General features: G+C 47.7%; 1 protein-coding gene across 1 annotated transcript in view; it reads right to left on the reverse strand.

Annotated features, from left to right (window-relative positions):
• Positions 1-3,940: 3,940 nt before the first annotated feature.
• Positions 3,941-26,880, reverse strand: part of DENND2A (DENN domain containing 2A) — a 96,439-nt gene continuing 73,499 nt past the window's right edge. Inside the window, exons 15-21 of the mRNA XM_058531413.1 lie at positions 26,126-26,274; positions 13,428-13,605; positions 11,732-11,773; positions 8,566-8,683; positions 7,918-8,163; positions 6,154-6,240; positions 3,941-5,290 (exon numbers count right to left, since the gene is read on the reverse strand). Coding sequence (XP_058387396.1) covers positions 5,259-5,290; positions 6,154-6,240; positions 7,918-8,163; positions 8,566-8,683; positions 11,732-11,773; positions 13,428-13,605; positions 26,126-26,274 — 852 coding nt within the window. The 3' untranslated portion in view covers positions 3,941-5,258. The remainder of the gene's footprint in view (positions 5,291-6,153; positions 6,241-7,917; positions 8,164-8,565; positions 8,684-11,731; positions 11,774-13,427; positions 13,606-26,125; positions 26,275-26,880) is intronic.

The raw sequence follows: 26,880 nt of genomic DNA on the forward strand, positions 1-26,880 counted from the left end.
CACCTTTAGCCCCACTGGACAAGCCCTTTCACACCTGTCCTGGGCCTGGTGACAGTGAAGGGTGGGTCAGCATGAATCTAGAGTTCTCCACCAGAAAAACAACCCAGTCCACATTCCGCCCATGCGGCTACGGGAATTAACTTTATTGTGGCAAGGACAAGCTGCTGTGAGGTTTGGTTGCAGGACTTAACCTGTGTGGTTTTAGGATTAGGGTTGGGGTGGGAGGGGTGAAGTTGCAGGCAGAGGAGAGTAAGAGGGGCAGGTAAGGAGCCCAGGCTTGATCAAAGGTGAGACTCTGCTCCCTGGCCTGTTGCCGGGGAAGCTGGCACCGGGCCTCTGTTCAGTGTAGCCAGAAAGAAGTGAGAGGTTAGCGGCAGAACCGCACATAGGAGCTGGGTGAGGGCGAGGTGTGGTCATTGGAAGCCAGGGAGTGAAGGTCATTGGCCTTAACAGGTGCCAGCAGATAAATGGCCCCTCTCACCTGCCTTTTGCTTTTCTTACTAACCTTTGCTCGGCCTCCCTCCTCTGCCTGTGTCAGCCCCTCCCATCCACCCAAGTCTAGCTCTGAACTCTCAGCTCACATCAACTCCCCAGGAAGTCTGAGCCAGCTGCTCCTGCCCACCTTGCCCTCTCTGAGTTCACCCCCACAGCAATCTCTCCTCAGGCCTTTCTGGGGTCTAACCTGTACTGCCTTGGGTTTGCTTTCAAGCCTATGTAAGGAAACTAGAGTAGTGGGGCCTTTTATAAAAAAACTGAAGTCACCAGTTTTCATCTGCTCAAGGGAGTGTGGCCCCTCTGTGGCCCCTTGCAAGCTTACACCCATTTTGTTGATGTTTGTATTCTTCAAAACATGTTAGAAGCTCTTAAGTAATGCTGAACTCAGGGCATGCATGCAAAAGTCTTATTTCCAAAACTCTGCCCTAAGATTACTGTCTGTCAGTGAAACTTAAGGGACAATTTGCACATAAGGGAGGAGATGGGTCACCTGAGGAAGTGAGTCACCTAACACAGAGGGCTGTAAGTGTTTGGAGACATTTGGGGAACTCCCAGTCAATCCAGGGTTCTAGGGCCTTAGCTCCAGAGAGGTCAAGGTGAATCTCAGGAATCTGCATTTCAAACTGGTTCCCAGGCAAATCTGATGCAGATGTTGCCAACCTCCTCTGAGAAACAGGGGTCCTCGCTGAGAGGTATGGCTAGAAGGTGATGGATAGAGCTAAGAAAGCTGGAGAGGACGAGAGGATAAGAAAGGGGTTGCCCCTCATACATTGCGGGTGGGAGTGTAAAATGGTGCAGCCACTGTGGAAAACAGTTTGATAGTTCCACAGAAATTTAAATGTAGACATTACCATATGACCCAGCAATGCCACTCCTAGGTATATAGTCAAAGAAATTGAAAACAGGTACTCAAATACTTGTACACACGTGTGTAGCAGCACTATTCACCATAGCCAAAATGTGGAAACAACCTGAATATCCATCGCTGGATGAATGGGTAAACAAAATGTGATATATGCACACAATGGAATATCATTCAGCCATAAAAAGGAGTGAAATGCTGATACATGCTACAATGCTATGCTAAGTGAAAGAAACCAGACACAAAAGGTGACACATTGTGATTTCATTTATGTGAAATACCCAGAATAGGTAAATCCATAGAGATAGCAAACAGACCAGTGGTTGCCAAGGGCTGGGGGAGGAGGGAATGGGAGTAACTGCTTAATAGGCACGGGGTTTCCTTTTGGGGTGATGAAAATGTTTTTGGTGGTTGCATAACATTGTGAATGGACTAAATGTCACTGAATTGTTCACTTTAAAATGACTTTTATGTTATTTGAATTTCACCCCAATAAAATAAAAAAAAGGAAAAAAAAAGCAACGGGACAGGAGATGCCAAGGACAAAGGAGCCAGCAGGGTTACTCAGCACTACCCGGGACACAGACCCTCCGTGAGGCAGTGGAAGTCTGTCGAGCTCCCCAGCCCTCCTGGGGAGATGTCCCTCCAGACTCTCCAACACCCTTCGCTCTGACTTCAGACTCACCAAGCAACCTTCTGATTATTAATGTGTCTCCTAGGTAGGTGCTTGGTGCTGAAAACAAACTTGCTGAGATGCCGGGAATGGCTGATGCAGGCAATAGACAGGCCGGCTCCCATTGAGGAAACACTCCCTTGGCTTCGCGGGGTACACACTCGTCCCCAGTGAGCCTGCTGCCCGCGATAGAGACAGTGCCACTTGTGGAATTGTTGTGGGAATTGTTTCTTTGGTAGCAAACATTTAGTAAGAGCCTACTCTGTGCTAGGCACTGGTTTTAGGCTCTGGGAATTCAGCAGTGAACATGATGGACACAGTCCCTGCCCTCATAGGGCTTCCCTTCTAGTGATCAAATAACACACGTGATGAACTCGACATAGTGATGGGTAAAAAGAATGCTCAATAAACAGTAGCTCTCATTGTTATTCTTTTTGTGAATGATAAGAAGTGTCTGTGATAATTTCTAAGAATTCATTCTTCCTCGTCCCAGCAGTGGTGATGGCTGCCTCCTCCCTTGGATTCGCTATCTGTGGCCCTTACCAAGACATGCCAGCTGTACCTGCTCCCACTCACCCCTTCCCTTCCCACCAGTGTCTCCCATCCTCCATAGCAATAAAATCCACTCAACAACGCTGCTCCAACTATTTTTCATGACCATGTGATTCATCATGAAGTGAAACACAATGATGGAATGCTTCTAAACACACACACATTCTTCATGGAAAATGTGTGCTTTTTGTTGGAATTGGAGGACTTGGTTCTTGGACAGAGTGGTTGGTGTGAGGCAAGACAGAGGCTGAGCGGCCTGATCTGGTTGAGCATACCCATGCTTTAGAGACACACTTTGTTTCTAAGCCCAAGTAGCGTTATCCATCAAGAACCTGCCCTTGACTGTGAGCAGGGATCACAACTCTACTTTTTTCTCTTGCCTCTGACCCTCCACAGCCTAACTTACCACTTGGCAAGCTGTAGACAATTTGTTAGTTGATCTAGTTTAAACATACACAGAGCAGGATTGGAGGGATGTTGGGAAGGCAGGCAGGATCCAGTGATGTTCTGTTTCTTGCCCTGGGTGCTGGTTACACGGACACAGTCATTTGTGAGAGTTTATCAGCCTGTATGCTCACGATCTGAGCACTTTTCTGTATGTAGATTTTACTTCAAACAAAAATGAAAATAGGGCAAATGTGTTAGATACTTGTGCAAAGATTCTTTTCTCAATGCTCTGTATGATATTAAAAATTGTAAATATCCTGCATGCATAAGAGTAGAAGACTGGTAAAATAACTTTTACTATATCTATAAAATAGACTATTACACAGTTGTTAGAAATATTGATAAAGATGTATATTTATTCACTTCGAGGTGTTAAGTAAACAATATAATATGAAATAAGTTAGAAAAGAAAGTATATTCCAAAATATTAAAAGTGATCATCTCTGGGCAATATAAAAGTATGCGGAATATTGGTATAATAAAGTTAATCTGAGAAGCTTGTTAGGCACAAATTCCTGAGCCTCGATACTCAGAGATTTTCATTTAGTCTTCCTTCCCAATCTCCAACCACACACACCTACCCAGGTTAATTTTTATGCATAATCTAGTTCTTACTATGTTGGAGGGCCTTAGACCCCTTTGAGAATCTGATGTAAACTACAGATCCTTCCCCTGAAAAACAAAGGGACACACCAAGTCTTGGATATGATTTGGGGGGTGGTGGTCCATGACTCCGATTAAGAATCTCTAATGCAGAATGAGAGGTCAACCTCTTCTTCATTTTCCTGTTTTTTTTTTTTCCTCAGAAGATCCCCTTGCTCCCAACTTCCTAAAGGTTGAGAACCTCTTCCAGGAGGCACAGGCCCCTGGGCCATTGCCAAGGTCAGGGCACATGGCCTTGTTCTGGTCAGGGTTGCTGTTGCCAGGCACACACTGGTGGGATATGCAGGCAGTGGGTGGGCCGCCGTGGTGGCCCTGAGGCCTGCTCCGGGAACTCGCCTGTGCTGCCCACCGTCCTCTTCCTCCTTCCGCTGCATCCCTTGCAGGGCAGCGCTCAGAGTGCAGCCTCCTCCTGCACCCCCTGCTTCCGCTCCAGAGGGGGCAAGCCACCTTGTTGGCTGCACAAGTCGAATGAAGCTATCCCCTCTTGATGCTCCCTCTTGTTAACATCAACAACAAAAGACCCTCCATTACCTGGCACAGGTACTAGTTCATTTACGCTGCTCTGGGTCCCTACAATGAGATGGGACTATTTCATATAGTATAAATGGGAATGGGGTCAAAGCAGTGGCTTCTGCTTTTCAAGGTGGGCTCTAGGCAGCATCAGAAACTTTAGGACCCCAAGAATATTTTATGAACAGATCTTGTGAGGAGATTTCCTCTTTTTGTGTGTACCTCTAAACGTCATGGACTGCTCAGGCAGTGGACGGTTCTACAGCTTCTAAGAGAAAAGAGGCAGCCCAGAAGAGTCAAGTCCATTTGGGAGAGAGGAGGCGGTGGCACGATAACAAATGGCCTCGGCCACTAGGTGGCATCAGTGGCCAGTCTGGAAGCGCAGTTCATCCCAGGAAAAGTCAAATCCCTCTAAAGTTCCTGTTCTTCCTTTCAGCCCAGATCTGACTCCACTCTACGGAAGGGCCAATCCTTTCCCCTAGAGTGCTCACACTCTCAAACCTGTGGGCAGGAGTATCTGCAGGAGTCGCCATACCCTCCTTCCCTAACACCTGCCGCGTTTTTCCCCAGTGCTGCTCAGAGGAGTGCCTTGGTTCTAAGCCCCTGGTCTAGCTTCTTCCCATCTCCCCATCTCCTCTTGGATCCAGAGCTGAGCTGCCGGGCAGGATGAACCAGGGGAAGATGACATAGGGCAGGATAGAGTTTTCTTAGCCCTGTCATAATAAAAAGAAAACCCAAACACTTTTCCTTTTTTTAATATCTAAGATTAAAAAATCGAAAATTCAAAAACCAACAATCAAAACAATCCATACGGATGTCGGCAACACGCCTGGTCTCAGGTCTCCTTTCCAGTGCTGTTCTGAAGAAGCGGCACCTTCCGGGCAGCTTTGGGGCCCTGGGTCCCGCGGAGGGCCCAGGGGCGGCCGGAACCCATCCTGGCTTTCATCCCAGCACCTGGGACAACCAAGGACCCAATGTTTCAGAAAGGCCACCAGGATTGTTTTTAAAACATGTGGTTGCACAAGGAGGAAGTTTTCCCTTGAGGCTGAGCTGAGGTTATTTCTTGTGGAGAAACTTCATTTTATTGCCTAAAAACAGAAAACGAGAACATTTCACCAGGCAAAGAGGGCTGAGTTAAATTCTGCCCTTTTCACCCCAGATGTGGTATGGACAATGCCACCCCTGGAGCCTCATCTCTGTGTTCAGGAGAAGTCGGGGGGATTCGCCCTCCTGCCATTGCCCCCTGCCCTCCTCACACACCTCCCCAGTGAAAAGGGATCTTCCTCAGACTTGGGAGTTTTAAAAAAAAGAATGTCAGAGCTGTGGACATTGCTTCTGCAATGGTGATACAAGAAGCACGGAATGTAACGCGTCCCTGAGGAGCCAAGTGAGGAGAGAACTCCCAGCAGGCGGTGGGTAGGAGGTCCCTTCCCGAGTGGCCTTCCTCCCGCGTGAGGCACAAGACTGCCCCCGGCAGGTCCTCCATGTGCTCCTCACCGCCGCAGGCTCTTCCTCACGGGCCTGTCCCTCTTCCCTTTTTTGCTTTCTTCTTCTGCCTTTTCCAGTAACTGCCTTTTTACTGATTGAACCGTAGTCCTTATAATTCTTACATTTTCCCTTTTCAGGGGCATTTGGAGACTGGTCCAGGTCTTTATGCCAGACATCCTCCTCTGGCTCCATTCACCATGTGTGCTAAGCTCAATTCCCCAGAAGAGTTAAGTGTTGGGGAGATAATAGTGAAAGAAGATAGCAAGATAGCCCAGGGGCCCAGGAAAGCTGTGTCCTTTTTTACATTTGGGGGACAGATTAAAACACAAGGTTAAAATGCCCATTTTGCCTGCCCAGTGCAGGCAGCAGAGCTCTGCTATTGAGGCCCGGCTCCAGTGGAGGAAACTGGCCAAGACCCCAAGGACCAGAGGCTGCGATGGGGACTGAGACCGCTGGGCCTTACCTAGTCCCTTCAGGAACTTGTTGACACCACTGTGTTCTCCGCTGGGGAGTGTTTCCAGGTACTCTTGGGCTCGGACCTCAAACAGACCTGTGGACAAGGAAATCTCAGGCATTTTACTTCCTCCTCTTTGCATTTCTAAATGGATCCATTTCCTTACAGCCATAGAAAAGAGAAACCTTGCTTCTGAGACAAGCTGCTCCTATAAACAAGCTCTGAATCAGAAGGTTTATGAGTTTTTATTATCCTTATAATCGCCCAACCTTGTACAGTAACTGTCTTTGGAAAGCTGTAAAGCTAGCTTGTACATGAAATCCTATTTTTATTCAACAAACACCTTCCCAGTGTCTACACTGTGCCAGGCATGCGGTTTCAAAAACAAACCAGACAGTCCTGGGTCTCAGGAGCTCCTGCAGGCTCCCTTTTCCTCACATTTTCCCATAAGAGGGACCCTGGCCGAGGGACCCTGGACCCTTAGCCTCCTGAGAACCCGTCTGCCATCTGTGAACTCAGGAAGGCTGGACAGGCCTCCTCTTAGGTGCCTTCAGCTCTAACCCCTGGGGTCTGAGCCTCAGGTACTCTCTCTTCATATCTCATTGATCTGTCATGGACAGAAGGCTCCTTCCATGCTACTTTTAAGCTTTTATGTCTCTGACCTCTCTATCAAATAGTGATCTGTAAACAGATATTTATGCATATGATTAGGAGTTGTGGGACTCATACTCGGTAATCAATTTTCTTTCGTCTCTTCAGATACCACTCATCAGAGTTACCTGAAGTGTGGCCAGCCTCTGACTTCACTTTGCAAAAAGCTCTGGGAATGTAGAGCTTTGGTTCCTTAACTTAGTGTCTGCAATCACAGCACCAGAGGACACCAAGGCCTGGGGCCAGCTGCTCCCCCAGACCCTCCCTGGTCACTGCGTGGCCACCCCTCAGAGGTAAGCATCTCTCCCCACCCCAGATCTAACTCCCGTCTGTAAAAGCCTTTACCAACATTTCTAGTTTTTAGACTCCTAAAAGGGCTTAACATAATGTAAGAAAGAGATGGGAATGATTTCATCCTCCTTTCTCACCCTCCCCCCTCCTCCATCCCTCGAAGTGTGATGGAACCCAGCAGACAAGGACAGGGAGAAGGGAGGAGAGAAAAGAAGCACTCAAAGGAGAAGAGAGAGAGGGAGAGAAACAGGTGGTCCCCGTGGTGAGAGGAAACACAGGCTCCCCGGGTCGGGAGAGTCCGCTGCTGTCCTACCTCCCCCATGGCCAGCCCGGCTGGGTGGCAGCAGGCACTCACACAAAGCGGAGGACGAGGGCCACCCTCTCCTCTTCTACCCCATCCCAGCCGGCTCCTGCCCACTAGTTCCCCCAACTCCTCCCAGTGGAGAGGGGTAGGAAAGAAGGGCAGAAGGGATGAGAGGAGGTCTGAGGAAACGGAGAAAAGGGGCCACAGAGAGAGGACGGAAAGGGTGTCCCTGAAAGTTTCATCAAGTTGGAAAGAATGGAACAAAAGGAGAACTTGCTACCAGAACCTAGAATGTGGTTCTGGGAGAGGCTAGTAGATGGGAAAGAGACGACTCGAGGAGACAGGCAGGACGTTGAGGGCAGTTTTCAATAGCTCAGAGGTGGCAAGAATGAACATTCTCCAGAGGAGGCTGGAATGCTGCTCCCATCTGTGCCTTGGCCCTGTGACCTTTCTCCTTGCTCCTCAGCCACTGGGGGCCTGGGCATCTCTAGCTGCCTTGGCCCCCATCATGAAAGACACCCCCTAACCTTTGGCATCCTGCCGTCGCAGCTCCCGCTCCTGGATGAAGCCTCGAAACGTCTGCGTCTCCATGAAAACCTCCAGGAAACGGCGGAGGCTCTTGGAGGAGACAGCTTTGCGGAAGGCCTCTCGCTGCAGAGTCCTCTCCTCCCGCTCGCCTGCCGTCAGGAACAGGGAGTAGTGGCCCACGATCTCCACGAAGAAGCGGACAAACGCTTCAGACACCACCTCGTTCAAGGGGCTGGACTCAGGGCCTGAGCAAAGTGGGGCAGGGTGAGGACCGGTGAGGGCAGAGGGCTGAGGCAGTGCCTCTGAGACCGCCAATTAGTAATACAAGTAACCGCGAGCTCCCTTGAAGACAAACTGTGACGATCCATGAAAAACGTTACCCAAAGTCATTAAACCATTCTTTCCCCTTTTAAAAAGATATTTTAGGGCCAAAATGGGGGAGGTGGGAAAAATTTTTTCCACAATTCATTGTTAGAATGAGATCCAGATAAAGAGGCTGAGCGCTCAGTCTCTCTCCTTGCGCGCCCCTCTTGCCCATCTTCCTACTTAGCCCAGTGCCACGTGGAATGGATGGCCATGGTCCACTTGCTCCCTGACTCTAACCATGGAAGAGGGAGATGCAGTCTGGGAGGTGGTTGAGCATTTACCATGCTTGCAGTCCGGGAGCCCTTCATCCTGGTCACTAGCCAGGTCATTCCTCTGTTCCAGAATGTGTTCCAGGGCTACCTGAAGCTTCCGGGGCAGAATGGAATCCTCGTCATCCATCTGTAAAGCAGAAAAAACAGTTAGGTCGTCGCCCCAGTGCTTCAGAGATGGTGGCTGCATCCCAGCCAGCAGGACGCACTGGATATACCACGGCAGGGTGGGCCTAGCACAGTTCCTGGTTTAGTGGAAGGAATGTGACTTAGAGCCAATGGTCTGAGGTTTGAATCTTGATTCCACGTTTTATAAGCTACGTGAGCCTCAGTTTCCCCATTTGTAAAATGGGCTACCAATCAATATCTACCTCATTGTGAAGATTAAATGCAATATATAAGACATTGATGAAAGAAACTGAAGACAATATAAATAAATGGAAAGATATCCTGTGTTCATGGATTGGAAGAATCAATATTGTTAAAATGTCCATATTACCCAAAGCCATCTATAGACTCAGTGCAATCTCTATCAAAATTCCAAAGGCATTTTTCACAGAAATAGAAAAAACAATCCTAAAGTTCATATGGAACCACAAAAGACCTTGAATAGCCAAAGAAATCCTGAGGAAGAAGAACAAAGCTGGAGGCATCACAATTCCTGATTTCAAACTATATTACAAATTGTAGTAATCAAAACAGTATGGCATTGGCATAAAAACAGACACACAGATCAATGGACAGAACCAAGAGGCCAGAAATAAACCCGCACATATATGGTCAACCAATATTTGACAAGGGAGCTAAGAATATTCAATGGGGAAATGATGGTCTCTTCAATAAATGCTGTTGGAAAAACTGGACAGCCACATGTTAAGGAATGAAATTGAACCCCTATCTTACACCACTCACAAAAATTAACTTGAAATGGATTAAAGACTTATGTGTAAGACCAGAAACTGTAAACCACTAGAAGAAAACATAAGGAAAAAGCTCCTTGACATTGGTCTTGGGAACAATTTTTTGGATATGACACCAAAAGCATAAGCAACTAAAGCAAAAATAAAGAAGTAGGACTACATCACACTAAAAAACTTCTGCACAGTGAAAGAAACAATCAGCAAAATGAAAAGGCAACCTATGGAATGGGAGAAAATACTTGCAAACCATATATCCGACAAGGGGTTAATAACTAAAATATATAAGGAACTCGTACAACTCAATAGCAAAAAACAAAAAAACAAAACCCAAGCAATCTGATTAGAAAAATGGGCAAAAGAAGTGAATAGACCTTTTTCCAAAGAAGACATAAAAATGGCCAACAGGTACATGAAAAGATGCTCAACATGACTAATCATCAGGGAAATACAAATCAAAACCACAATGAGATATCATCTTACACCTGTTAGAATGACTATGATCAAGAAGACAAGAGATAAGTGTTGGTGAGGCTATGAAGCAAAGGGACTTATGCACTGTTGTTGGAAATGTAAATTTCGTGCAGCCACTATGGAAAACAGTATGGAATTTCCTCAAAAAATTAAAAATAGAACTACCATATGATCCAGTAATCTTACTTTTGGGTCCAAAAGAAGTGAAATCACTACCTTGAAGAAATATCTGAACCACCATGTTCACTGGAGCATTATTGACAATAGCCAAGACATGGAAACAACCTAAGTGTCCATCAATGGATGAATGGATAAAGAAAATGTGATTATATTTTCCATAAAAAATATAATAGCCGTAAAAAAGAAAGAAATTCTGCCTTTTGTGACAACACGGACAGACCTTGAGGGCACTATGCTAACTGAAATAAGTCAGACGGAGAAAGACAAATACTGTATGTTCTCACTTGTATGTGGAATCTAAAAAAGCCGAATTCATAGAAACAGAGAATAGAATGGTGGCTGCCAGGCGCTGTGGGGTGGGGGAAAGGTTGGTCAAAGTGTACAAACTTCAAGCTATAAAATGATTAAATTCTGGGGATCTAATGCACAGTATGGTGACTGTAGTTAACAATACTATATTATATACTTGAAAGTTGTTAAGAGAGTAGATCCTAAATGTTATCGCCACATAAAAAAGGTAATTACGTGACGGCATGGAGGTGTTAACTAACCATATTGTGTTAATCATTTTGCAGTATATACATGTATCAAATCATCATGTTGTACATCTGAAACTTACATACATTATATGTCAATAATACCTCAATAAAGCTGAGGGGAAAAGATTAAATGCAATACAATTACCTTGGGAAAGTACTTGCACGTAGTGGCTACTCAATAAACGTTTCCCACTGCCCCCACCCTGTAGAGGGCCTAGTGACAATCAGGGGACTCTGCTCAGGGCAGATGACCAGTGTGACTCAAAGCTGGCTTTATGATCTGGGCCTCAGAGTAGGAGGGCCTCAGGGAAGTGCAAGTAGATGGAACTAGTGATAAAAAACTGGTATTAGCACAAGAGAACTTTCCAGTAGTGTGGCAACTCCAAGTTTAAAAGCAACCCCTCAGAATGCCCAGAAAACCTTTCTGTAATGATTCTTTGCAAGATCCGGTAGTAGACCTCTCTGGCAAGTGATAACGAGAAAGTAAATGTGCATTATTTTCTGTGATAATGAAAGTACTAGTTTATGATCACTACAGAAAAGACATGAAAGTATTAAAACAATTTAAAATCACTCATAATCCGTCTCCCTTTCAGTCTCCCACCCCAAGACAACCAGCATTAATGTTTTGCTGAGTTTTCCTTTCAATCTTTTTTAGAGGCATATATACATTTTTTCCTTCTCTTTTTGTCTCCTTTTTTAGAAAACAAGATAGCACAATTATGTATAAAATTTTGTGTCCTGATGTTTTCCACTTAATAATCGTGAACTTTGTTATTAAATATTCTTTAAAAGCATGTTGAAAAAGACAAGTGTCTACAGTTATAACCTACACAAAAATTCTAATTGTTAGAAAGCCATTTTGTGACAGAACACGTGGGAATCAATCCTTTGCCCAAACCCCTCCTCTTCGGCCCCTGCCTTCTGTCTCACCCTCAGTCCAGCCGTGGCCTGTTTTGTAATCCCAGGCCCACCAAGGAGCCTTTCCAGACCCAGAGAGCAGAGCCCCAAACAACAAAGAGGTGAAAAGAGAGACAGCAGCAGGTTGAAGCTGGCCTTCTTACTCACCTGCCTGAGGAACCGATTGTTGACGAGGTCGACCACAAGGACCTACGAGATGAGGAAAAAGGACTATTATTGTCACCAGGGTTTCTGGGATACAGCGATGGACTCTTAGCCTTTGTCCTTCTTGGCACCCAAAGAGCCAGCTGGGGTGGGGGTGGAGTGGGCCATTTGTGGTTTCCTGACACTGCCACTGTAGCTGCAAATGATGAAGAGGAGAGGTGGGGGGCAAGGGCTTTCCTGGATTACATGCGTTCAACACTGAAATGGCAGCCTGGGCATGTGTGTGGGACTCCCTGCCCTGTTCCCGGACTGGCTAAGGCAGAGCCTCTCAGACTGTTGTTCTAGTGTGTGGGTTACTGAGGTGGGCGAAAGTGGCTAGAGGCCCACTTGTTCCCATTCCACTTGACTCTGCCCCTCCCCACCTCCAGGGCTTCTTCCTCCTTCCTCCCAGCTACCCACTCAGCCTTGGCATTTCTTTTAATGGGACAGAAGGAGAGAAACCCACAGGAGTGGTTCCACTGGAGAGTAAATCAAGCTGCAGGTGGTGGGCTTTCTTTGGTCAAGGCTCTCAGGATAAAGCACCCTCCCCCTCCCTCCTCAGAGAGGGGGTGAGACCCAGGGCCAGAACTAGGGTAAGGCAAGTGAGGTGCCTAGGGTGCAAAACTTAAGGCAGCACTCATTTGTGGGGTCATGCAAGCGCTGGGCCTTTGCTTGCATGACCTGAGAGTGAGACCCTCACTCAGGCCTCAGTGTAGGCCACTGGCTATGACAGAGGAAGAGCACGGGGCCTGGATGGCCATCACGTTTCCATCAACAGCTGGAAACATGAGCTCTAACACAGCCCAGAGACCCTGCCCACAAGCTGAGGGAGCTCTCTCCTTCCTTCTCAAACACACTTCTGGGGTTGAACTGAGCCATTTTAGGGATCACAGGGTACCCAAACAAACTCCTTGCAGTTCACAAATCCACTCTTCAAGATCTGAGTCTGCTGTTTAATATTTAATGGGACTTCAGACTACCTGGGCAATTAGACAAGCCACATCTGGGTCCTGGGCTGAATTTCAGGGACAGGCGTTCCCTGGGCGGTTCAGGAGGGAGTGGCATCATTTAGTCCCTTGCGGTTCCCTCTCTGACTGCTGGAAGTTTTCAGTACTCGGAGACAGAGACTATTTAGAGGAAGGGGCTGGGACTAAATACCTACAAAAATGCCCAGTAGGACCTTCCCCACTTGGATGCAAATCTGAAAACCTGGAACTTGATCATTAAAAACATTTTGGTTGTCTTTTTAACGGATATGAAAAAGGCCCAATTTGTAGGAGCACAGTCTTTGTCAACTTTATTGCTAGTCCAAATATAAATTCCAGTTATTGTTAGCTCTCCGTGTGCTTTCTCCCCTCAGTGGCGGGGAGTGGGAGGGAAGGAAGGATAGGGTGGATGGCTAGTTACGGTGTTTTAACATCTGGTTAAGTTGTTGATTGCTGCCCTTCTCAATGGGCGTGCATGCCAGTAGGTTCATTTAGAGGGGAAAACCGAGTTTGCAGTCCCGAGGGTCTACTGAGGCAGACTTGAGGGGTCTATTTCATACACAAAGCCGTGCGCTCCCCACCCCCTGCAATCCCCTGACACTGCTCGCTTGCCGAGCCTTAGCCAGCACCTCCCCTCTGCCCCCGTCCCCCTCAAGGACACCCCCGGAGCTCACCTCTTCCAGCGGCAGCTCCCTGAGCAGCGGCAGCGAGCTGGTGAGCAGCCCGATGAGGAAGGGGGTTGGCGAGCACACGATATCGATCATGGCGGGCGGGAGCACGGGGATGTAGGTGTGCTGCCAGGTGAAGGGGTAGATGACTGCCACCATGGCGTGGCAGCACTTGGACAGCGTGCTGCAGCCGGGGAGAGAAGGGAAAGGGCCAGTTCAGGGAGGGCATGGAGAATGGGCCTGCTCGGGCTCGCAGGGTGGGCAGCCTCCATGGAGAAGCCAGAGAGAAATGTTTGCACTTGATCCCAGAGGCATGTTGGTCAGAAAAGGCATCACACACATATCGGGTGTGTCACGTAACACAGTCACAAGGCAGGTTATATGAGGCACGTGGAGCCTCTGTGAGGCTTCGAGACACAGCTAAAGGGACAAATTTCATGCCCTGGCTAGTGTGCCTTCACACATGAGCTACCTGCTTGTAAGGTTCTGACCAAATCATTCACTCCCACCCCTCTTCCCCACCCCCACCCCCAACAACAACTAAACCTCTTTTCTCATGGATGCTCCTTCTCTTATTGAAGATGCTTTATAGTCTAACACTATAGCTTTTTCTTTGTTCTCTCCCACACATTCTCTCAGCCAAGCAGGAACACCTGGGTGGGATCAGGACAATTGGATCACTCCTTTGGTACCCACAGGGCAGCAGGCAGCTCCAAATGGCTGTTCTGTAAAAGTGAAATCCATGTACAGTTACCCCTTACCCAGAATTCGAAACTTAAAAGAATACCAACATTGGGAGAAAGAGTGGGAGTCTCTCTTCAAGAATAACAATCCTAACGGAGCCTTTTGTTGGCAAGCACTGAGCCTTATTAAGCACTCTCCACAGCACTTCGCACAGTGCCTGGATTCATGCGCAGTGTGTTGAATGAATGGATGGATTATTCGAGATTATCTTTTTTTTGTGTGTGAGGAAGATCAGCCCTGAGCTAACATCCATGCTAATCCTCCTCTTTTTGCTGAGGAAGACCAGCTCTGAGCTAACATCCATCGCCAATCCTCCTCCTTTTTTTTTTTGTTTTCCCCCAAAGCCCCAGTAGATAGTTGTATGTCATAGCTGCACATCCTTCTAGTTGCTGTATGTGGGACGCAACCTCAGCATGGCTGGAGAAGCGGTGCGTCAGGGCGCGCCCGGGATCCGAACCCGGGCCGCCAGCAGCGGAGCGCGCGCACTTAACTGCTAAGCCACAGGGCCCACCCGAGATTATCATTTTGAGTATCAGCTCTACTGTGCTGCAAGACAGTGATGCCTGGCGGCCTTCTGAGTTGAGGGAGAGCTGACTTGCTCTTCTTCCTTGCAATCATTTCTTGTTGCTAGTGAGCCTGCTTATAGCCGCTCCTCACTCCCATCCTTCTAATATCCTGCTCCTGAAATGCTATGAGATTGGAAACTTTAGAAGCTTGTTAGAAGGATGTGTAATCTAAGAATAAAATAAAAGTGAGGGCCTGGTGGGTCCTCCTGTGCGTGTGCTGCGTCCTCTTCAGGGTGTGGGCCCTGTAACCAGCATTTCGTTTGTTAGGCTGCCTTTGGAACCTTCGCCCTGGTTCTCAGCTGTGCTCTGTTTAGGTTGGGTGGCAAGGAAGCTGAGCTCTGGAGCTCCTTTACTGGGTTCCCATGATGTCAGGCACCTATAATCTCATTGTTATAAAGCTTCCCTGAGCCCATTTAAAAAAATCACTTAGGGCCGGCCCTGTGGCTTAGCAGTTAAGTGTGCGCACTCCGCTACTGGCGGCCCGGGTTCAGACCCCGAGCACGCACTGGACACCCGCTTCTCCAGCCATGCTGAGGCCACGTCCCACATACAAGGATGTGCAACTATGACATACAACTATCTACTGGGGCTTTGGGGAAAAAAAAAGGAGGTGGATTGGCAATAGATGTTAGCTCAGAGCCGGTCTTCCTCAGCAAAAAGAGGAGGATTTGCATGGATGTTAGCTCAGGGCTGATCTTCCTCACAAAAAAAAAAATAAAAATAAAAAAAAGAAAAAAAGAAAAAGAAAAAAAAATAAAAAAATCACTTAGCTCTGGCTTACCTAAGGAGAAAAGAGGTGGACTAAAAGACATTGGCGAGCAAGTGAAATAAGGCAGACAGAAAAAGACAAATATTGTATGATTCCACGCACATAAGGGACTTAGAATGGGCAAATTCATAGAGACAGAGTAGAACAGAGGTTACCAGTGGCTTGGGGAGAGGGAGAATGGGACGCTGTTGCTTAATGGGTACAGAGTTTCAGTTTGAGATGATGAAAAAGCTCTGGAAATAGATAGTAGCGATGGTTGCAAACATTGCGAATGTACTTAATGCCACTTAAACTAAATACTAAATGCCATTGTACACTTAAAAATGATTAAAATAGGGGCCAACCCGGTGGCATAGTGGTTGAGTTCGTGTGCTCCGCTTTGGCTGTCTGGGGTTCGCCAGTTCGGATCCTGGGTGCAAACCTACACACTGCTCATCAAGACATGCTGAGGTGGCATCCCACATAGAAGAACTAGAAGGACCTACAACCAGGATATACAACTATATACTGGGACTTTGGGGAGAAAAAAGGAAAAAAAGAGGAAGATGGGCAACAGATGTTAGCTCAGGGCCAATCTCCTCCCCCTGCAAAATGATTAAAATAGTAAATTTTTTTTGTGTGTGTGAGGAAGATCAGCCCTGAGCTAACATCCATGCCAATCCTCCTCTTTTTGTTGAGGAAGACTGGCCCTGGGCTGACATCTGTGCCTATCTTCCTCTACTTTATATGGGACGCCGCCACAGCATGGCCTGACAAGCGGTGCATCGGTGCGCACCCGAGATCTGAACCCGGGCTGCCAGCAGTGGAGCGTGTGCACTTAACCACTACGCCACGGGGCCGGCCCCTAAAATAGTAAATTTTATGTGTATTTTACCACCATTAAAAAAATGAAAAAAAATTACTTAGTTTCCAAGTGAGTTCCTCTGAATTAGCACCTCCTGAAACATCTTTAAAATATACATTAGCTCTCTTTGCCATGCCACCTGCATTTGGGGGCCCCCACACCTAATAAGGGTAATGTTCAATCATGTTCATTTATAAGCATAAGTCTCCTAACCTTTCTGTTCGCTATCTTTGCAAATAATCATTTTCCTAATACTCACTGGAGTCATGAAATGCCTCTTAGTAGCATAGCATCTACACATTACCCTATTTGGTTCTTGTCTTTTCTTTCAAATGATCACCCCCCAAATGAGAAAGATGCTACCCCAAGATTTCATTCTTACCACTATAATACCTCTATTAGCTGAGTAGGAGTGAGACAATAATTAACGTAGGACTTATACCAAGGAGAGCAACATCAGTAATTCAGCCAGCAGCTTGGGGTGACGTGACTTCTGCCTTTCAAAAGATCTTCTCTCAAAGTAGAGAAGTTTTTTTCCTAAGGCATCACTTGCTCCCGGATATTCAAGATGTTAATACTTTTAGTGAACTGCTTTGTGTTTAATTTCCTTTATCTACAGATCACTGAATACGCTGAATTCACTTTGCTCTAAAGTTTTTGATTTTAGTACTAATCTGCGTTCATGTGTGGCCAGTGTACAAAGTTGATCTGCTCAAATACTGTACTTGCGAGGTCACGACTTAGAAAACTAGACAGATGTTAAAATACAAACATAAAACAAGGATAGTTCTGCCTAGCACAGGTTTTTTCGCACTATAGTCTGCAGCCCATTAGTGGGTCCTGAAATGATTTTAGTGGGTTGTGATTAGCATTAAAAACAACAACAAAAAGAATAGAAAGTAGAAAATCAGAGAGTGTGCTGCATTTTTTTCCAGTTGTAAATAACTATCTGTGTGTATGTTATGTAGTATATGTATTGGGTCTGAATGTAAAATGTATTTCTCTTTGTCGACAGCAGTAAGAAGGGTTTGAAGCCAACGATTTGGACTAGTGAAATGGGGCGTGGAGGCAGGTAGAGAGCGATGGTTGAGTTGGAATTTTGATATGTTACACGTCTTACTGGGATGTTGGCTTTCATTTCCAAGTGACTAGAGGGAGTCCCTTAAAAGAGACCCTAAGAAGGAATTCCCTGAGTGAAGCCTTGTGTATGAAACCATCTCTTTTTTTTTTTTTTTTTTTTTTTTGTGAGGAGATCAGCCCTGAGCTAACATCCGCCAATCCTCCTCCTTTTTTGCTGAGGAAGACGGCCCTGGGCTAACATCGGTGCCCATCTTCCTCCACTTTATATGGGACGCCGCCACAGCATGGCTTACCAAGCAGTGCCTCGGTGCGCGCCCGGGATCCGAACCAGCGAACCCCGGGCCGCCGCAGCGGAGCGCGCGCACTTAACCGCTTGCGCCACCGGGCCGGCCCCGAAACCATCTCTTTTTATAGCACATTTGTTGTAAGTTCCGAAATATTACTTGGAGAAAGAAGTGGATCATGTGATGGTCTAGGTGGTGGACGCTGTCATCTGCGGTCCACTTCAGCCGTCTTTGAAACTCGCACTCTAGTCAATTCACTAAAGGAGAATAAAAATGCAGTACTCATGTTTAAGAGTCCTTTTATATTTCAGAGATGTGGTTAAGTACTTTTGATTATTTACAGAATCACAGAATTTTAGACCTGGAAGCAATCTTAGAGATAGAGTTCATCTTCTTTTGAATTTTATAGCTCAAGAAACTGAGGCTGCAAGAGGCCAAAGAAACCTCTGAATTCAGGGTGGAGGCAGGGTGGGAGAGAAGAGTCCTGCAGACAGGAGGAGGTGAGAGAGAGAGAGGAATGGAGGCATGAAGAGGCACAGCGAGGACAGCTCTTGTGTTTTCCTCAGTCACTGCAATAGAAAAATAAATCTGTTTAATTTTTTTCTCAATTCAAAGAAAAGGCCTTCTGCCCTTTTGCTTTCTTGTGGCCTCATCCTCAGAAGGAGAAGGTGTAATTGGTTGCTCCCTTCTCTCTGCTGCTACAGCATGTTGTGTCTCCTGGATGAAGCCCTATGCCACCTGTGCAGTGCTGGGGAGGCCCCCAGGGGCCAGGGAGACCCCGCTTCAGCTGCAGTGAGTGTGAACCAACTGGATGAGGAAGGCAGTTGGAACAAGTTTTGAAAAAAATGGTAAGCAATGCCAGTGCTAGATACATAGGGCGGGTGAATGAACGTTACAGAAACAAAGATAAAACTCACTCATTTAACTGGAACGCAGTGAGCTAAAGGACAATTGGATTCAAATTAGATGGGGACAAATGACAACAACTCAACTAGGTAACCTGTTGGCCATGTAGGTAGGTGTTGCCACTGTTGACTGTTTTCCCTAACAAGTGGTTTTTGTTTGTTTGTTTGTTTTTAAATAGTCTGCTGTTGCAGCTGGATCCAAATGTTTCCACACCTGGTTATCATTAATACCTCGTTAGCTGGCGCATATGGAGCATGGGGTGGGGGAGCTCAGGAACAATATGACAACAGGAGGGCGGTACTGAGGAGTGTCTCATTCCTTCTGCTCGCTAGCCCACGTCAATATTCTAAAAAAAACTGCTGCCTCTTGAAACACTAGAAGGAAAGGTCAAATTCTGCAAATAATACACTTAGTGGCAGCTCTTCCCCAAAAATAAATGGTAGAGAAGAAAAGAAGGGACTACTTTGAGTGTAGCTTAAGTGTTTTCTCAATGCTGCTGCAAGGGCTGATGAAATTTTATTCTCCACTCATGAAGGCTGGAGGAAACGTCCATGGGGGTGGGCACTGCTAGGACTGGTGGTCTCTCAGGAGCATGCAAAGATTAGTCTATAGTTCTGGGGATGCTGAGCATGACTCTTCAAGCGTGCTTGCAGCACAGCTTTACTGAGCATCTGCTGGTGGGAGGAGAGGCAGCGTTTTGAAGGAAATCCTAGGAGGAGAGCCCTTGCAGCTGGCCTGCATTACAGTGGGGGTGGAGGAAAGGAATGCCACAGCCCACAGCTGTGATCAATTTGTACAAAAGTGGGGGAGAGAGGAGAATGCCCCAGTGGGAGGCTGGCTGGGCCACAGGGTTAAAAGATGGGCACAGGTGGGAAGGGTCAGGTCCCAGAGCACTTTGCTATTTGGTGGTGGTTCCTGAAGGTTGAGGCATTAGTCCAGAGGTATCAGGATACATTTGTGAGTGCTCAAGTTCTCCTGGAGAAGACACTTTGATTCTGGCTGCTACCAAGCCACTGGGCCATACATGGGGTTACTATGCTCAGAAGCTTCCAACTCATCTAGGAACGAGTAAGAATTAAGCATAGAGCTTCCTCTAAGATGCTACCAGAAAAGTAATGAGCTTCCTGAGTTATACAGATACCCTAGGAATTTGAAGGATGATCCTATCAGCATCCTTTAGCATTCCAGGCAAAGCATCTCTCCTACTGTGCATCATTCTCAGCAACATGAGAGAAAGGTAAACTCCGGTCTGGTGCCTGGCGTGACCTAGGGGGAGATGGCTGTCACCATGCAGTGGCCGCCATATTTCCTTTACTGTACTTTCAAACCCTGAAGTAATGTGTCACCAAGTTTAAGAACACAGGCTGGGCCTCAAGAAAACTGGGCCTGCTACTCCCTGTGTGACCTCAGGTAAAGCCCTTAACTTCTCTAGGCCTCAGATTCCTCATTTGTAAAATAAGGAAAGTGGGCTAGATAATTTCTAATGTCCTTCTAGCTTTAGCATCTACAAACTACAAATCTGTAAGAGAGAGACAGCCAGGAGCCGGAAATAGCTGGAAACTAAAAGATCGAAAGCTAGTCATCAGAAGGTAATTCTAGGGCTCATTAGTGGAGATAGGACAGAAGAGAAATGGTGACATCTCACTCTGGAAACTAATAGATACAGTGTTTGAGAGGTTTGGGGCCACTGCAGTAAGCCCCCAAAAAGACTACGACATAAAGCCGGCACAGCCTAGGGGGGATCTGACTCTGAGAGAAGAACTGGAATAAGTTTCCAGCCCAACATGCCATTAGTGAAGGGTTTGGAGTAGAAGACAACAATCTGTGGCTATGCTATCCTCTAAATCTTGCTCCAAATGTTATCTTCTTGATGTTAATATGCAAACATAGGTACTTAATACTTAATGTTTAATCAGACTGATGCCATTGTGTTATTAAAATTGCATTTTTCATAGGACTTTGCTGAATTACATGTATGTATCTCTAAGACTCCGTCAGCCACTCTGAGGACCTCTGAAGTTGTATTTTGGATGTCAGACCACCACGATGGCAGCTACTTGCACTTTCACGTAGGCCCTGGGCAACTCATCTGCCTAGAGAGGGCATCCTCATAAACCCAACCTTCTACTGAGATGGTAAACATTGCTGGGTGCAACAGACTCTAGACAGGATGTGGGACCCCCATTTAAGCTTACAGAAACTTAAAAATGAACCAAAAGGAGCACACAAAAGGATGCAGGTGCACACCTACATAGGCACTTATTTGTGTAGCTACACATATGTCAAAGCCAAGGTCCAAGCTCCAGTGTCTGTCAAGATTTAGCCATCTAATCCTACTTATCACTAGCCAGTAGTCTACCATTCAGTTTATGGTCTTAATGCACTACAAAAAGATAAAAAGTAAATTTTTGAATATTAAACACTTTGTCCGATCTAAAACTTCTGTACAGATTTGTTTATGTGCAGCTCTGACTTTATTATTCAGCCTGGTCTGCAGATTTACCAAAACTTTGGGAATTGAAATTAACAAACCAAAAAACAAAATGTTCATCATCAGGGAAATGAAGAAAGAGGTATAGGGAAATATTTATTTGGGTTGTTATGACAACAGAACAAGCCATCACAACAACATTCTTTCTTTTCCATCTATCAAACTTTGACTTGACAGACCCTTAAGAAACACTCAATGTCCACCCTAAAGATGAAACAGAGCAAAAATGTTATTCTAAACTTGACAGATTTTTGGCTCAACTTAAAACCCTTTTATAACTCATACAATATTTGCCACAACTCCCTGCTATTTCCTCTTGCACTTGCAGTGGGCAGACTCACTAGCAATAAGTAAATAAATTGCGTGGTGGGGGGAGGTTGTTGCGGGCAGTGACTACAGGCCTGAAGCAGGCTAACGTCCACACTGGGATGTCACAGGGCGACTCGCTGAGTTTGTGACATGTCCTGTTCTCGTGCCGTTCTGTCGTCTCGCAAAGATTGGGGCTACAGACGGAAACTGGAAGAATGAGGAGGCTTGCTTCCACTTCGAGCTCATCAGGGCTAGGAATTGGGGCACATGCAGAATGTAGAGACTGTTCCAGGTGATGAGGATGAGGCATCAGCTGGAACTTGTGCTGAAGGCTTTCTTCATAGACTCTTCTGGGTCAGACAACTTGCAGCCACTGTTCCGCAAGCCCTTGTTTGTCACGGGCTGGCCAAAGTTCCTTCAGTTCCCCGTGGCTATCTTCCCACAAATCACACAGACTAGGGGGACGCCGATCCCTCCCAGAGGAACACCCGGTGTACAGAGCAGCCGGAGAAGAGAAATGGGTTCTGGCTTTCTCACTCAGTAACTTCACACACACGAGGTTCTTTGGCGGAGTCTCTGTGCTTTCATCATTGGCTAAGCCACTTTCTTCCAGGTAAGCCAGACTTCCCTGTACTGGCTTACTTGGCCTGTTAGAGGAGGGGGCACAACCGAGGGTCAGAGAGACCCAAAAAGAGAAGGCTGAACTGAGGCCCCCATAAGTAGGCAGTTAAAGCCGCAAGAGGAGGTGCAGAAGATGCCCCCTACTTCAGAACACAGTCTAGAGCAGAAGCCTGGGAAGGCAATTTGGGTCTGAGAGTCCCAGGAGAGAGGATCCACAACATGGTGTGTATTCATCTTAACCCAAATAAGGTTAAGAGGGGCATTAAGAGCACTCACAGGGACCCCAGCATCTCACCACTGGGAAGTGCCCATGATGAGAATCACTCTAAGGGAGGCAGCAGTAGCAGGGTGCTATCCGGATGATTTCTATTGGATCAGATCACCTGGAAGAGGAGTGAGGACATGTGAGGCTGGGGAGACGGCTGGTTTTAGTGCTGACTTTCCCTCAGCACGTTCACAGAGTCACAGAGCATTTGAGCTGGAGGGGTCCTCCAGGAATGACATAGTCCACTCCCCCATCTCACAGCTGGGCAGATGAAGTAGTGTCCCCTGGGGCACTTTGAAAAGCACAGGACGCCTGAGGGGATGAGTCCTGAGTCAGGAATGGGGGGCTTAGCAGGTTCTTGACCAGGATGGCTGAGAGGGCAGGCACCAAGGAGCACAGCCCAGGAGGCCCGGAGAACTCTGGCCCATGGAGTCAGAGAATTTCAGAGCTGGGAAAGAATTTGGGGGTCACCTAGTCCCACCTACCTCACTGGGGCCCTGGCTGGAAGATGAAGGCCATAAGGGAGAGAGAAAAGCACAGACGTCTTAGCTTCCTCAGGAGGCAATTCTGGCCTGACTGCCAAAGACAAAGGGGGTCCTAGTGGCATGTTTTTAAAAACTTTCCTTATATGTTTCTGGAGACACGGCCATAGACCACTGCGGCCTGCTCCTCCTTCCTTCTCATCTTCTCTGGAGCCAGGCTGCCTGTGTCTGAATCCCGCTCTCCCTCTAACTGCTTCTTTGAGCAAAGTGACTTCACCTCGGTGTGCATTGTAGTTTCCTAATAATAGAACCCATCTGATTGAGTTGTCAAGAGCCTGAAAGAATATAGGTCAAACCCTCAGAGGAGCCAGGCCCGGGGGCGACACAGTCGAGTGCTCCCTGCTCCAGGGGCTGCGATGTTGTTATTCTCATCAGGTTCCCTCACGCTGTTTCCTCCTTTTCCTGCCTCAGAGCTCTACAGGCCTTGATTTATTTATTTTCTCACCTCTTCAGGCCTGCATGGAACTAGTGTCGGGTAGAAAGATAATTTATTGGGCAAGAGAGAGAACACTTGGAGCCATTTGTTACAGGAACAGCACGAGCTGCCTTTGGGGACATGGAGACACCAGAGCTCCAGAAAGTCAGAGCTACCAGGGGCCTGGGCGCAGACAGCCCTTGTCTCACACATGAGGGGACCCTGGGCCAACAGCTGAGGATGTGCAGGCTTCCTCCCCACTCTGGGAAGGCAAGTGTGATAGAGAGGGACGTGCAAGTCTGAAAGGGGTAAAGAGTCTAAAACTGTAATTAAGGTATTTCACACACACACACACACAATGAAATTACTGTACCATGGCCTGGCTCTGGGCCTAAGGAGGGCACTAAAGTTGTCCACATTCCTGCTGCCTCTTCTCCCCTACAAAAATCCCATCTCCTCCGTGCCCCACAACTGGCCGCTGCTGCAAAAGAAAACATCCAGTGGGCACTACACATCCACAGTGAGAACCACTTGCAGCAGCCACAGCTGGCATCTTATTCCTCTCGTGGATATTTGCTGTTTGAAAAGACTAAATGTATAAGGGCAGAATGCCAGGCACCATGGAAGGTGGAGTGAGGAGAGAAACTCCAAAGTCCCTCCAATGAGACCACATGGGTGACAAAGCTGCCCCAGAGCAGGAGGAGGAGGGAGCTGGGAGAACCTGCCAGGACCCAGCGATGGGGAAGGACCATTCACAGGGCTGGGCCCCCTTCATTTGCCTTTGTCTCTCATAACAGAAGCTCTGGGGGAGGGGCCGCCCCAGCCTCCCACCTGTCAACCCAGAAATCTGTCCAGGGACAAGGTAGAGGTGGCCAAGTCCCCTCCCAGACATCTTTGTCATAGGCATTTCCCAGTGTCCTGGTGCCCTGAGCCCCTGACACATCCCCTCTGCTGCTCTTCAGGGAGGCATGTGTCTTTGACAGGCTCCCCTCCCTTTCTGTTCTCACCTTCTCCTTTATTGTACTCAGAAGAGAAAAATAGATGATACTTTCTGTTCTCTTCCGTAGGGTGGGGTGGCGTGGGGCACTGCCCCTGACTGGCTTGCTTCTGTCCAACCACGCCCATCTCCTCAGACATTTTCTCAGGCTGGACCCTCCGGGAGCCTAACAGCTTTAACCCAGAAGCAAGCTCCTCAGGGGACTGGTCTGCCCCTCTCCACTCCTGGGGGGCACTAGGTTTCCTCGCCTGGGACTCCTTGCCTAGGCCTTTCTGAGAGGCATCACTTTCCCCTCCCCCAAAGTCAGGTCTGAGAATTCTACAGCATATGACGGTGGGGGCGTGGAGGGTGGAGTGGGGCTTCCAGAGAACAGTTACCAGAGCGCTGATGAAATCCGATCCCGGCCACTGAAGGGTTATTACTCATCCTTAGCTTCCAGGGCCCCAATCTTGAGAACTCTCTCCTCCGAATTCCCCAGTGCCCAGGGAGCTTGGAGAGCTGCCCAGCACCCAGCACCAGCTGCAGGCGTAGAGACAGGGCCTGCTTCCTGAGCAGACTGAAGTGCACAGGGAGTACAATAACTAAGACATTAAAAGTGAACAGCCAACTAAACAGGGTGGGAGCAGGCTGGGAATCGCCAAGTGGCTGCTGTCCAGAGAGGAGCACCATCAAGGTGACCAGATGGGCTGCAGTGGGAGGAGAGGGCCGGCTTCCATTTCCCACCACGCCTCCTGATGAGCTCCACGTTCATACACGTTGTCCTTTCCATTCTTTCCCTTTTCTTCTTCCTCCCTTTTGTTTTCCAGAGTTGAGAGTCATAGTTCCTCTCCAAACCACAGTTCTTCAGTTTTCATGTTTTTGGCATTTCTTCTTTCCAGATGGACTTCTCAGTTGGCCTCATCTGCTTCTCCTGGTTGGCTGGCCCTTCTCAGCCCTTCCTGGAGTTGCAGCCACCACTCGTGCTTCTGTGCCCTCAGTTCCAAAGCGAAGAAGGCTCTGCTTCAGTATTTTGAAATGATGAAAATGCCAGAAATTCTTTTTCTTTTTTTAAGTTCAGAATTAAGCCAAATCCCTATCTGCATCTCCTTCCAGATCTTCCTTGATTTGTGACCTGGGCTTTCCAAGTCACTGAATGTGACCATTCGGATGTGGGTGGCAGTGAGCGCGTGTGGGATTCTGTGTGATTTATTTCAATACTGAGAGGAAGGGCTGCCTTTAGGGTGCACCTGTGCTCTTTAGCACAGCCCCGCAGCCCTTCTGTGAACTGGCCCTGTCCGCCTCTGCCGGCTCCTCGCTCCCCCTCGGCTTTCCTCTCTCTGCTCAGCCACAGTGAACAGCTTTGCAGTTCCTGACGGTGATGCTCTCAGCCTCCCCTTCTCCTTGTCTTTGTACAGACAGCTCCTTTCGCCTGGAATGTGCTTCTATCTGCTCTTCATCATAAGACTCAGGGGGATCTCACCTTCCCTGGGAATGAGCACCCTCCTCGGTCTCCAGAACGCACTGTCTCTAGTAAGCCTTTACAACATGATACTGGGTGGTCTGCGGGGTTCCCCCCACTGGACTGAGAACTCTTTGAGGACAGCTCTATGTCTTTTACTCATGTGTGCCTAGCACATGGTAGAGTGCCCAGCACTGAGCAGAATGAGTGAAAAGTAGGCCAAATACCGGATAAGTGGTACACAGAAGGGCAGGCTTACTTCATTTTACACAACGGGTGTGCCTTACAAACCTCCAGTCTTAGTAGCCCGCTGACTCACATCTTACCTCAGAGGAGCTTCCTCTGCAATCCTAGACAATCACCTGCCCTACAGATTCCAGACAGTCCAAGATTGTCCTTCAAACACTTGAGCAGAAGTAGCCAAGGTTGGTACCTGAGCTTGTCTGCGATGAAGATGACCCTCCTTTCCAGAAGCAGGGAGGCAAAAACACAGAGCAGGTGGCGGACGCTGAGAGAGGAGAAGAGAGACTCGAAGTCCACGTGTTCGAGCCGGGAGTCCAGCGGGCGGCACAGTTCAATCACCTGCCAGGGAACAGGAGCAGCCATGAGGAGGGGCCCCGCCTGCTCAGCCAGGCCTCTCACAGACATCACAGGCCTGGGGTGCTGAGGTCCTCAGCAGGGGTGGCCCATTGGCACAGAAAAGGGAAAGAAAAAAAGGAAAACAAAAAGGATTGGGGAAAAGAAAGATCCTGGGGAAGGGGTAGTAGGGACTGAGTCTCATAGTTGAGCATGAGGACAGTTCAGATGGAGGTGGGGAGAGAGGATGGCAGAATCAATGGCCCTTGGCCCAAAATGGTTGGAGGCTCTCCCTGGCAATGACATATCTGGACTCCCCAAGGGAGTTCTATGACCCATGAAAATGTCCTATCCCTTAGAGCCCCCCAGGAAAGTGTCTGTGTCTCACAAGGGAATATTACCTACTGGAATGGAATCGCAGGCTCACGCAAGAGGACCAGCAGATCGCAGCAGCACTTACAAGACTCACCTCCTCTAGAAGGTGTTTCTTATTGAACCCACCCCCATTCCAATCCCTTCCTGATGACGTGTCTTCAGCTTGTATGCTCAATGTGCATATCTTCTCATTCTGTACTTGTTGAAATGTTCCTAAATTCATCTCACATCACTACT

Source organism: Diceros bicornis, chromosome 3 (assembly GCF_020826845.1).
Source record: "Diceros bicornis minor isolate mBicDic1 chromosome 3, mDicBic1.mat.cur, whole genome shotgun sequence".
Taxonomy (NCBI): domain Eukaryota; kingdom Metazoa; phylum Chordata; class Mammalia; order Perissodactyla; family Rhinocerotidae; genus Diceros; species Diceros bicornis.